At 42.1% G+C, this 12,646-nt stretch overlaps 1 protein-coding gene across 6 annotated transcripts in view; it reads left to right on the forward strand.

The window, feature by feature from the left end:
- LOC102386555 (laminin subunit alpha-3) overlaps positions 1-12,646 on the forward strand; it is a 134,312-nt gene that overhangs the window by 28,671 nt on the left and 92,995 nt on the right. For 5 of the 6 annotated variants that reach the window (XM_025213874.1, XM_025213868.1, XM_025213877.1 and 2 more), the window contains 5 exons: positions 1,352-1,494; positions 2,179-2,279; positions 2,401-2,554; positions 3,624-3,784; positions 9,192-9,300. In XM_025213874.1, the coding sequence (XP_025069659.1) occupies positions 1,352-1,494; positions 2,179-2,279; positions 2,401-2,554; positions 3,624-3,784; positions 9,192-9,300 (668 nt within the window). Of the gene's footprint in view, positions 1-1,351; positions 1,495-2,178; positions 2,280-2,400; positions 2,555-3,623; positions 3,785-9,191; positions 9,301-9,652; positions 9,700-12,646 lie in introns of those variants that run through there. The other variant, XM_025213888.1, reaches the window with a different exon arrangement.

Below are 12,646 nucleotides of genomic sequence, written 5' to 3' on the forward strand. Positions count from 1 at the left end.
TCTTTCCCTGCCCGGAGTGTCCCCTCCCCGGTCCTTCCCCCCTTGCCTGAGGTTCCCGTGCAGGTGCAGCCACATGGTCCCATGCCAGAAGCCCCTTCTGGGGCTTCCAGCTGGGGGGGGCAGGGCCATGCGGGCCCCGCTGTTGCAGGAGCCTGCTGGGTCCTACTGCCCTTGGTCCCTGTCATTTTTGACTGGAACCAAAGACAGATAAATATTAATTTTCTAAATTTTTTAGGGGCTCTGTGGGCTGGATACAATGGCCGCATGGACCGGATGTGGCCTGCGAGCCATGTTTTTCCCACCCCGGCTTAGATTGAACTCTGCTTTTTTGCTTATGTCTATTATTTGCATTATTTTACAGTAGTTACTATAGTGTAGGCATCAGTCCTTTTTATAACTTGGAGCAGACATATGGGCTGCCTATACATGTGCTGGGGGGGGGGCATTTTAATTAGAGCAGTTCCCAAACAGCTGCTTTAATTAAAATGGCTCACCATCACGTGTATTAAGCCTCTGCGCATTTCAAAATGGCTACGGGATGTTTTATCTGAAGCTCAATTGACAAGGTTTAGATAAAGTGTCCCTGTGGACATTTTGAAATGCATGGGGGCATAATGGTGAGGCAACACTGGAGCATTCTAATTGAATGTGAACAAGCACATCTATAGACATCCTATGGAGACTCTTGTGATATTAGGTAACATAGACTGTGTTAAACAGTTGGGGAGAGAGAACCATAGAGAAGTCCCATCTGTATGTAATGGTTTCACTAAAGAAAATCCTTTATAGTTTTTACAGTGAAGGAAAACTACAGTTATGTTTTTGCTGTACATTAACTGCCAGCAGAAGTACTTTTAAGTTAGTGTTAGATACTAAAAATTTTAGATGCTTGTTAGAATCTCCTGACTGCAAACTTTGCTGGAAAGCTCATGAGAACCAGCTGTCTCAAGATGTCTGTTACCTGCTGCTTTGGATCAGCTGAACAGACCACAAGAATGGTCTTTTGTTGTGTTTATGAAGCCCCTGCAGAGACAGATACAGTGCAAAACAATGGAAATGTTTCAAAGCTTTCCAAAACTGGCAAGTGGTCAGAGGAAGAAAGAGATGTTTCTGATTTTTCTGGAACGCATTTTCTGAGCCTCATGAGAATGCGTAGGACAATAGTCACATTGGTCCATAGCTTAATATGTATTGTAGAATATATTCCAAATGTGTATTGAAAGAGCAGTACTAGTCAGTTGCTGTCAAGTCTAATTTTTGTGAATGAAAGCATTAGTTCTGAGAACTGGGATGGGAAAATGGAGTCATTTGACATAACCCAATATTTTTATTAATTCATTTTTTGTGACAGGGGCAACACAGAGCAAAGAGATTGTTTTCCCACCCAGCAAGGAGCCAGCTTTTGTCTCTGTCCCAGGAAACAGCTTTGCAGAAACATTCTCACTTATTCCGGGAACGTGGATTGTCAATATCATGGCAGAGGGAGTCCTGCTGGTAAGGAAATGAATGAGGAAAATAAAGGATTTGTAGTTTCTGAGAACTGGGAAGAGAATAATAGAATTGTCCAAAGTTAGTTGCCAAGCATAGTCTTATAAAAGATGTGAAATTCAGCAGTAGGGGAGAGCAGGAAAATGTTATTTTGAAAAAGAAAAATAAAATTTTATAGTTTGGTATTTTACCCCCCTCTCTCATCTGAATTTCACCTGCTTAATTTTGTGTTTCACACTTTACAACTATGCCTAGAGATAAAACTAATACTAATTATACAGCTCAATAAATTATGGCTGGATTTTTTAAATCCACAAATACTAATAAAAAAATCAATAATCTTCAGATTTTAGCCAAATCTGAGTGACTTATCCAAAGTTGGCCTCAAGTCCAGTTTGAAACTCTTTCCACAAATAACACTGCCTATACATGTGCTCTGGAGTGGGGGCTTGGGGGCCTGTGGCATTTTAATTAGAGCAGCTCTAACTGTGTCTCATGTATTCAGAGTCCTGTGTTTCAAAATGGCAACGGGTACATTTAACTAAAACTCATTCAACAAACTTTAGTTAAAGCGCCCCTGCCACAAAGTTGTCAATGCAGCTGATTTTGATTTTCCATCAGTTCATTATAAAAATGGAGATACTTACTTTTTATAATCTTCTGTGTGGTCTGAGCATTCTTTGTTCCTAGGATTACATGGTGCTATTACCTAGTGATTACTATGAAGCGTCCGTCTTGCAGTTACAAGTTACAGAGCCTTGCACTTATTCAAGACGTGCTACAAGAGATAAGTTAATATACACACTTTATAATAAGCCAATTATTTTAGGTAATTCTAATGTTACTGTTTCAATTTATAATTGGTAATCATTGTCATTCCTGTGTTTGTGTTTTTGTTTTTGTTTTCATAAGCTGCTTACTTTATCAGCATTTGCCACTGGACAGATTTTCCTGTGTCCTCAGTTCAGAGGCAACATATTTTATGCATGGGGGAGAATACAGAAAAATAGCTGTTCAACAGCCAACTCCTGAACATCCAGTGATGTCGCATATCTATGGAAGAGAGGTCAGATTCTTGTAGACCTTCTAATGGTTGTTGATTGTAGTCACATCTGTATTGCTAATTAGAAACCTCTTGGGAAAGATTCTGCTGGAAACTCAGAATAGCTCTGTTGGCTTCTGTGAAGTTACTTGGGATTCAAAAATCAGGACTAAGAGTACAGTTCAGTGTATTGACTGTTCTTACACCAGTCCTGCAACAAATATGAAACTATGATTTGAGTCAATATTTTAATCTAATGAAGGTAAAAAGTTTCCTGAGAATTTATTCTCTGAAATCCCTAAATTTTGGATGAGTTACTGTCAGATCATTTCCAAAATAATTACAATGTTTTTCAGAAATTATGGCTTAAAAAGGAAATTTTTGAATTCATAATTTTTCTTAAATGCATGTGTACACAGTTTACTAACATAGGCATTTAAAAAAAAAAACCAAAAAGCTGAACAATTATGCCATCATCAACCCCGTAAACCAGTCATGTTTTATCCTATATTGTTTTATTACAGCAATACCATTATAGGAAAAAAAACCTTATTTGATCTAATAACTTGTATGGGAATTACACAAAAGACAATGATCAGCTTTGTCTCCTGTTAATGTTCTGTTCTGCAGTTTGTTCTTGAAAATGTGCACTAAAATAGCAACATCCTATATCATAGGCCCCAGTTGTTCATATACTTATGTTTGTAAGTATTCCCATTGAACTGTGACTAATCAGATAAATAGAAGTGGATGCTTAAGTTTTCACAGGATCAGGGGGTTAGAGAACAAGTCTGTTTAGCATTAGGATTATAACTTCAATTATACAGCATCTTACAACAAAAAGAAAAACACTACAGCTGTATTACATTTTTCACACAGCTTTCTCAAAGCATTAAAATAAATAGATTTTTTTTCAAACAATTTGCATGAGAGAACTCAAAAGAAAGATGACTGCATTTTTGGTGGTAGGCAAAGTAATCTTTTATGTACACTTTTAACTCCACAAAGCCAAGTAAAGCTTGTGTAAAGTGTTCTATAAATCTAATGATTGTTTTCAGTGAGATTCAGATTTATTTTGTTCAATGTCTAATAGATCGATTTACAGCTGATACTGAACATTCCCCAAGTTGGTCGCTACGCAGTAGTGCTTGAATATGCCAATGAAGATGATCAGTTATACACTGCTAATGTGATAATAAACAGCCCTGAGCCAGTGATGGAAGCCAGAGTGAACATTTATAGCTGTAAATACAGGTAGGGATTTCAGAAATAATCATAGAATGATTAAATTATCAGTGGGAATAGTGTGATGTACTTTTTAATAACAGATCTCTTTCTGATATATATGAATGTACGTTGATGTATAATTTGCTTTTTTTTCCCCTAGGAGTGTTAAATCTTCTGTATTACTTGTATGTTCTGAATCATTCTTTTTTTTTTTTAATTCCTTCTCTTTAATCTAGTTTCTCAAGCTACACTCTGTACCCTGGTATCTATGCACTCACTATTTGCTATAGGAAACTGGGAAATGGATATTCACACAAAATTTTGCATCTTAGAATGCTATTGTAAGTCTTTATTAAGTACAGCATCCTAGATTTTGAACATGTGCTCACACAAAATGATCTGTGTGTAGAGGAGTCCACCATGTGGCAGGATAGTTGCATTGTCTCAATTGAACTTATCAGGAACAATTAGTACAGCCAACAGGCTCTAGGCCAGAGGTTCCCAAACTTTTTCTTACTGCCTACCTTCTTCCAGATTTGCCAGCTGCCCGCCTACCCCTACCAGCATATTGTTTATATTTTAACACCTTAAATGCCAATTATTATTATAATGAAAATTAAATCATTACACAGTTTCTCCCACATACACCCCAGGGATGTTTTGTGTACCCCCAGGGATACCCGTACCACAGTTTGGGAACCCCTGCTCTAGACCAGAAGACTATAAGGGAATGCAGTTTACATTGGTTGTCATGTGAGAACATTCTCTTGGTGCTACGTGCTTGGATTGGCTATACCTATTTAACTCGAAGCACATCTAGGTGACACTAGTAAAAATATTAGCAGCCAGTTGACTATAGCATCCCCGCCAGTTCTTACAGCAGTGGAGCTTCACCACTGAGTGCCTAAAGATGAAAGATTTTCCTGAAATTTTCAGTGTAGATGAAATATTAGGCTACCAGACTTGTATGTATTTATTTATAACAATATAAATATGTATGTGTAACTTATGAATGAATGTGTGTGCTGTGCAATAGTTAAGCCACTCCTGAGCTGGAATATATGGCATAAGACATATAATTAACTTCAGCCAGTAGACTTCAGTGTTAGTAGTAGATGATACAAACTAGGTCCTGCAAACACTTATTCCCTGGTGACCTACCCAGTGGTGTAACATAACAACTGAATGCTCTGGGCAATACTGCTGCATGGAGCAGCATGACTGACTGTACTACTGGTGGCACAATAGCGGCTGGTCCAGCAGCAGCCACTTGTAAACACTTGTAAACCAAGGCCTCCTGCCCTTGGTTACATTACTGTAGAGACCTTCTGACATGCATAAATTTACTCACAAGGGCAAATGTTTGCAGAATGTTTGGGTTGAAAGTATGTCCCTTTCACTGCAGACAGTTGCCTCATTATGAGCCTGGTATAGAATGAATGTTAATTTAGAGATTAGAAGGATACGTAGTAAAGACATGGTTGCCTCTGAGGTAAGATTTCATGCCAAGTGAATAAGAGACAAATTTAAAAACTTTTTTTCTTTTGGTTTATTTTGGATTCCAGTATGTTTTATATATTTATTTATAGTATATTAGGTACATTCATATTACACTTTAAGGAGCTGCTCATAACATACAGATAAAGCTCTTCAAGCATTTTAATAGAGCTTGTCCAGTAAAAGTAATTGTCTTTTGCTGACATTGTAGGTAGATTGTTGTCATTTACAATCTTTACATTTTAAATTAAAATTTACTGTAGGTAGATTGTTATATCATTTACAATGGTTAAACTGTAGGTAGATTGTTATGAATAATTGTACTGAAATATAAAATACTCAAAAAATCACTTTGAAAAGTAATCACAGACTGTCAGCAGCTGAAGTGAGTCCTTAGAATCATAAAGGGACTTCAGGAGGTCATGTAGTCCAACCCCCTGAATCAAAAGTGGGCAGACGAGAATCTGATGGTGTTCAACGCCGATAAATGCAAGGTTCTCCACCTTGGGGAAAAAAAACCTGCAGCATCCTTATAGGCTCGGCAGTGCTATGTTGGCTAGCACTATGCAAGAAAGAGACTTGGGGGTCATCATTGACCACAAGATGAACATGAGCCTGCAATGCGATGCAGCGGCTAGTAAAGCGACCAAAATGCTGGCTTGCATCCATAGATGCTTCTCAAGCAAATCCCGGGACGTCATTCTCCCCCTGTACTCGGCCTTAGTGAGGCCGCAGCTGGAGTACTGTGTCCAGTTTTGGGCTCCACAATTCAAAAAGGATGTGGAGAAGCTTGAGAGAGTCCAGAGAAGAGCCACGCGCATGATCAGAGGTCAGGGAAGCAGACCCTACGATGACAGGCTGAGAGCCCTGGGGCTCTTTAGCCTGAAAAAGCGCAGGCTCAGGGGCAATCTGGTGGCCACCTACAAGTTTATCAGGGGTGACCACCAGCATCTGGGGGAACGTTTGTTCACCAGAGCGCCCCAAGGGATGACGAGGTCGAATGGTCACAAACTACTTCAAGATCGTTTCAGGCTGGACATAAGGAAGAACTTCTTTACTGTCCGAGCCCCCAAGGTCTGGAACAGCCTGCCACCGGAGGTGGTTCAAGCGCCTTCATTGAACACATTCAGGATGAAACTGGATGCTTATCTTGCTGGGATCCTATGACCCCAGCTGACTTCCTGCCCTTTGGGCGGGGGGCTGGACTCGATGATCTTCCAAGGTCCCTTCCAGCCCTGATGTCTATGAAATGTCTATGAAAGCAGGACCATCCCAACTAGATCATCCCAACCAGGGCATTGTCGAGCCAAGCCTTAAAAACCTCCAAGGATGGAGATTTCACCACCTCTCTAGGTAACCCATTCCAGTGCTTCACCACCCTCCTAGTGAGAGAGGTTTTCCTAATATTCAAGCTAAATTTCCCCTGCTGCAACTGGAGACCATTATTCCTTGTTCTGTCATCTGCCACCACTGAGAACAGTCTAGCTCCATTCTCCTTGGAACTGCCCTTCAAGTAGCTAAAGGCTGCTATCAGATCTCCCCTCAGTCTTCTCTTCTGCAGACTAAATAAAAGCCCAGTTTCCTCAGCCTCTCCTCAATAGTCATGTACCCCAGCCCCCTAATCATTTTTGTTGCCCTCTGCTGGACTCTCTCCAACTTGTCCAAACCCTTTCTGTAGTTGGGGACCCAAAACTGGACACAATACTCCAGATATGGCCTCACCAGTGCAGAATAGAGGGGAATAATTATTTCCCTTGATCTGCTAGCAATGCTCCTACTAATGCAGCCCAGTATGCTGTTAGCCGCCTTGGCAACAAGGGCACACTGTTGACTAATATCCAGTTTATTGTCCACTGTAACCCCCAAGTCCTTTTCTGGAGAGCTGCTGCTTAGACAATTGGTCCAAAGCTTGTAACAGTGCATGGGATTGTTCCATCCTAAGCACAGGCCTTTGCACTTGTCCTTATTGATCCTCATGAGATTTCATTTGATCCAATCCTCCAATTTGTCTAAGCCACTCTGAATCCTAGCACTACCCTCCAGCATATCTATTATTTCCCTCAGCTTGGTGTCATGTACAAATTTGCTAAGGGTGCATTCTATCCCATCTTCCAGATCATTAACATTTGCTGGGGGTGCACTCTGCCATCTTCCAGGTCATTGATGAAAATATTGAACAAAACCAGCCCCAGAACTGACCTCTGGGACACTCCACTTGATACTGGTTGCCAACTAGACATCAAGCCATTGACTACTACCCTCTGAGCCCAATGATCCAGCTGGTTTTCTATCCACTTTATAGTCTATTCATCCAACCCATGCTTCCTTAACTTGCTTGAGAGAATGTTATGGGAGACTATCAGAAACCTTGCTAAAGTCAAGGTATATCACATCCACTGGTCTCCCCACATCCATAGAGCCAGTCATCTCATCATAGATGACAATCAGGTTGGTCAGGCTTGACTTGCCCTTGGTGAATTAATGCTGACTGTTCCTTATCACCTACTTCTCCAAGTGCTTAGAAATGGATTTTTGAGGACTTGCTCCCTGATTTTTCCAGGAACTGAGGTGAGGCTGACCAGTCTGTAGTTCTTTGGATCCTCCATCTTCCTTTTCTTAAAGATGGGCATTATATTTGCCTTTTTCATATCGTTTGGCCTCCCCTAATCTCCATAGAGTTTTCAAAGATGATGGCCAGCGGCTCTGCAATCATACTGGCCAGCTCCCTCAGCATCCTCAGGTGCATCTCATCGGGCCCTGTGAACTTGGACACATCCAGCTTTTCTAAATAGTTCCTAACCTGTTTTTTCACCACTGAGGACTACTCACCTCCTCCCCAGGCTATGCTGCCAGGTGCAGTAGTCTGGGAGCTGACCTTGCTTATGAAGACTGAGGTAAAAAAGGCATTGAGTACTTCAGCCTTTTCCTCTTCATCTGTCACTAGGTTGCCTTCCCTGCTCAGTAAGAAACCTACACTTTTCCTGATCTTCCTTTTGTTGCTAGCATACTTGTAGAAACCCTTCTTGTTATCCTTCACGTCCCGTACAACTCCAGTTGTGCTTTGGCCTTCCTGATTTCATCCCTACATGCCCAAGCAATATCCCTAGTCATCTGTTCAAGCTTCTTCCACTTCTTTTAAGCTTCTTTTTTGTGTTTAAACTCACTGAAGAGTTATCTGCTAAGCCAAGATGGTCGCCTGCCATATTTGTTATTCTTTCTGCACATCGGGATGGTCTGTTCCTGCACCCTCAGTAAGGTTTCTTTAAAATACAATTAGCTCTCCTTGATGACTTTGCTCCTCAGAGTGGCCTCCTGGGGGTTTTGCCCATCACTTCCCTGAGGGAGTCAAAATATGCTTTTCTGAAGTCCAGGGTCCATACTCTGCTGTTCTCCTTTCTTCCTTTTGTCAGGATCCTGAACTTGATCATCTTGTGGTCACATGTAGGGGGTCACAGTCTAGCTGTGTAGGGCCAGATTCTGCTCCTTTTACTCATGTTGATCTACCACTAATATCAAAGATCACATGGCCCCTGTGGGGTGCTTGGTTCTAGAAAGCAGCAGTGTTCTTTACCACTGAAGAATGGTGGCACTTTAAAGTATATTTACCAAGTACCTGAGTTTTTTTTGTTATCTAGCCTGTTACGTAGCATAAAATACCTAAAAATGACATGTGGAATTTTTCAGAGCCTGCTTACAATGACTGTTCAAGTGGAGACATGAACTGAAATCTAGGTTTCAGTTATGGATACAGTACACTAAAGTACTGTTTTAGAAGTGGCTCCTTTCTCCTTTTCTTTATCTGGTCTTATCTGTTGATAAAGGTATTTTTTGCCTTTTGTCTAGGAGAATAGCTGGTATGTTCAAACAGTGGACATCAGCATGGGAAATAAAAAAGCATGACAGAGAGACTAATTTTTAATTCTACTCTCTTCTGCAGCTTTCTTTGTCGTAGTGTGGTGGTTGATAATATGAATCGCATTGCAGTCTTTGACCTTCTAGCTGATGCAAAGTTGCATCTTATGGCATCATCGATAAATTTTCTTTTGGTAAGTGGTTTTCTTTTATTCTAAATGCTTTTCTCAGGCAGAAAAGAAACACCCTTTCCTCAAAGTTTGTGTTTTATATGTTGAATATTTAGGGGTGTGATTTAGATGTTTGGGTTGATGATTTAATAACAGTGGTCAGCAACCTTCTAAAGCTGCCAGCTGGATTGACTTAGTTTTTTTCAGATGTGGATGAGTGGGCATTAGGACCCAGCTGCCACTTCTCATAGAACAGAATCATAGAAAATTAGGATTAGAAGGGGCCTCAGGAAGTCATCTGGTCCAACCCCCTTCTCAAAGCATGACCATGTCCAACCGTCCCCAGCTAGATCATCCCAGCTAATGCTTTGTCTGCCCGGGTCTTAAAAACCTCCAAGGATGGAGAGTCCACAGCCTTTCTGGGTAAGCTGTTCCAGTACATTATTACCCTCCTACTGAGAGAGATTTTCCTATATTTAACCTAAACTTCCCTTGTTGCAACTTGAGACCATTGCTCCTTGTTCTGTCATCTACCACCACTGAGAGCAGTTTAGCTCCATCCTCTTTGGAACTATACTTTAGATAGTTGAAGACTGTAATTAAATCCCCACCCCAGTCTTCTCCAGACTAAATAAGCCAAGTATCCTCAGCCTCTCCCCATAAGTAGGGACTACGGAAATTCATGCTGGAAGTGTGCTGCATGGTCCCTTTAATCTTGCAGTTTCCCCTACGCACCTCCCCCACCGCTGATTGTCAGAGGGGCTGTGTTACTCACTGATCGTCAGAGGGGCTGTGCTACTGATCAGCAGGGAGACAAAAACTGTAGTTTTAAATATGCTGCAGCTTTTGCTTCCTGCTGCTGATTGACAGAAGGGCCCCGGTGGTCCTGTGGCTTGCTGCTGACCAGACCAGAGGCAAAAAGTGCAGCATCTTTAAAACTGTGGATTTCGCTTCCCAGCCATCAGGGGCAACTGGCAAGCTGCTCTGCCAATCAGTGATGGGGGGACATGTGGGAGAAACTGTTGGGGAAAACTTGTCCCCAGGTTCGTTAGGCAGAGGCTCAGATGAACAACAACATGAGTTTAAAGACTTGATTTATTAAAGAATGCATTCTGAACAGACAACTGCCCCGAGAGGTAACTGTCTGTTGTTCTACTTCGCACGCAGCTTGATTATATAGCAAGTATGATATAGGAAGTATGACATCATATGCATAGTAACAGATACATCAATCTATTTAATAGCCACACACTTTCTATACTAGTATCCTGTTTTTACTAAACTAGAATTGTTTCAGTTTCTGCTTAGCCTAGCAGTTTGGGGTCATGCCCTTTGACTTCCTCACAGCTTAAGCTGTGTACGTGACCTGCTCGCTTACACATAATGGCGATTGACTCCGTTCTGTTCCCCTTCAAAACTACAAAATTAAAGGAACCACCATGTAGTACACTTTCAGCATGAATTCCAGTGGTCCCTACTTATACATCATGTGCCTCAGCCCCCTAAGCATTTTTGTTGCCCTCTGCTGGACTCCACCTTCCCAATGGTAGCACAGGGAAAATGCTCTCAGTCTTTTTCAAGCAGTGGGACTTTTCCCAGCAGCGGCATAGGGAGAGAGACTGCTGCCAAAGTATCTCCATCCCTCCCCCCAAATGCCACCAAAACCCCATGTCCTTGGGCCATGTCCAGATGGCCTTGTGGGCTGGATCTGGCCTGTAGGCCATAGGTTGCCGACCCCTGATTTAGAATACAGTTTGGCTAAGTACTGGCAGTCAAAAATCCTGGGGCTGAAATGATTCAATCTTTGCAGGTTAGTCCTAGGCCGTTTGTAGACAAAACAGGAGACATGTGTGCATGACACTTTAAAGTGGGCTAAATGCTTTTGCACCACTCTAATAGTGTTTGCACACCTCAGCGGTGTATTGCTCATTAATTCTGGCCGCTGTAGGAAATTCAGTGGCACAATGTGCCTTAAATGACTTGAGGCACAGCAAACTAAAACCCTTTCGAGGAGTTTTAGTTTGCTGCCCCTACAGCCACGAAGCAAAGCACAGGGTTCCGTGCAGCTCCACAGCTCTGCAGGATGCCCTGCAGGAAGCCAGGCGGCAGCCCGGGAAAGCAGCTCTGCCCAAGAAAAGCAGTGAGTCTGATCTTTTTTTTTCCTGCCCCTGGAGCCTGCCTGAGCTGTGCGGACATCCAATGCTTCCTTCTGTGGTTGCAGTGCCCCCCAGGACTGCCCAAGCCAGGTGCCAGCAGATAGGTACTGCCTGTGGGGGAGGGCTGCCGTTGCCATGGAGGGAAGCACAGCCTCCCCCACCCCCAGCCCAGGGACCACTCCGCCTGCTGGCAGCTTGCCCTCCCCTCCCCACCGGAGAGGCAGTTAAGTCAGCAGGGGGTGTGCATGACACAGGGGTTTAATCAGCCCTAAATTGAAGCAGTGTATTTTAAAACCCACCACTTCAATTTAGGGCGCCTGTTTCATCTACACACGCCCTAAACTGCATAGATTAAATTAGTAAGCAAGTGAACACACATTCACTTTTGATTCTGAAAATGCCTGCAGTGACCAGGCCAGAAGCCAGGGAGCACTAGAGCATGCCTCCCTGCTTGGGGAAAGGCTAGCCCTCCCACACTGCAAGAGGAATTTCGCAGGGAGGTGCAAAGCATCCTGGAGAGGATTGTGAGTTAACTTGAATCTGGAAGGGATCTGGGACAGAAGTTCAGTAAACCAATTTAACCTTAATCTATTAAGTCTGATACTACATCCATCCAAGCTTATCTTCAACCTGTTTTGGCCATTTTGAAAGTGGTTTATTTGCACTGAACTTCTTCTATATTACAGGTTTGAACCAGTTTCCAATCACTTATTCTGGTTTATGTGTAATTTCTGTCCCTAGGCTTTGAGAATTGCTAAGATGCATATAACTATCAAACTGAAGCAAAAGCATTTTCCTTTCTTGGCAAAGGCATCGCCAACATGCCTCTGCCTGGAAATTTCCCTTTCCTGCAAGTCCAGTTAAAGGAAACCTTTTCTAGTAGCTTTTATACTTTATCAGGATACTTATTTTCCCCCCCTACTTTTTGACCTTTTTTTAACGTCTTAATAAGATTTTTCCAGCGCTGTCTCAAAATCTCATGACTTTGCAAGCTTTCACGTTTGAAACGGCCTTTGAAAACTTATAATTAGAAGTAGAAAGCCTTCACTGCCATCTTTTGGTCACATGTATATTCTTTTTCCGGGTTGACTTTACTTCCAAGTTGTTTCTTATGTTTTCGATTTTAGGGAGAATTTTGATTCATAGATTCATAGATTCATAGATGTTAGGGTCGGAAGGGACCTCAATAGATCATCGAGTCCGACCCCCTGCAT

This window comes from Alligator sinensis, unplaced genomic scaffold (assembly GCF_000455745.1).
Source record: "Alligator sinensis unplaced genomic scaffold, ASM45574v1 scaffold117_1, whole genome shotgun sequence".
NCBI lineage: Eukaryota > Metazoa > Chordata > Crocodylia > Alligatoridae > Alligator > Alligator sinensis.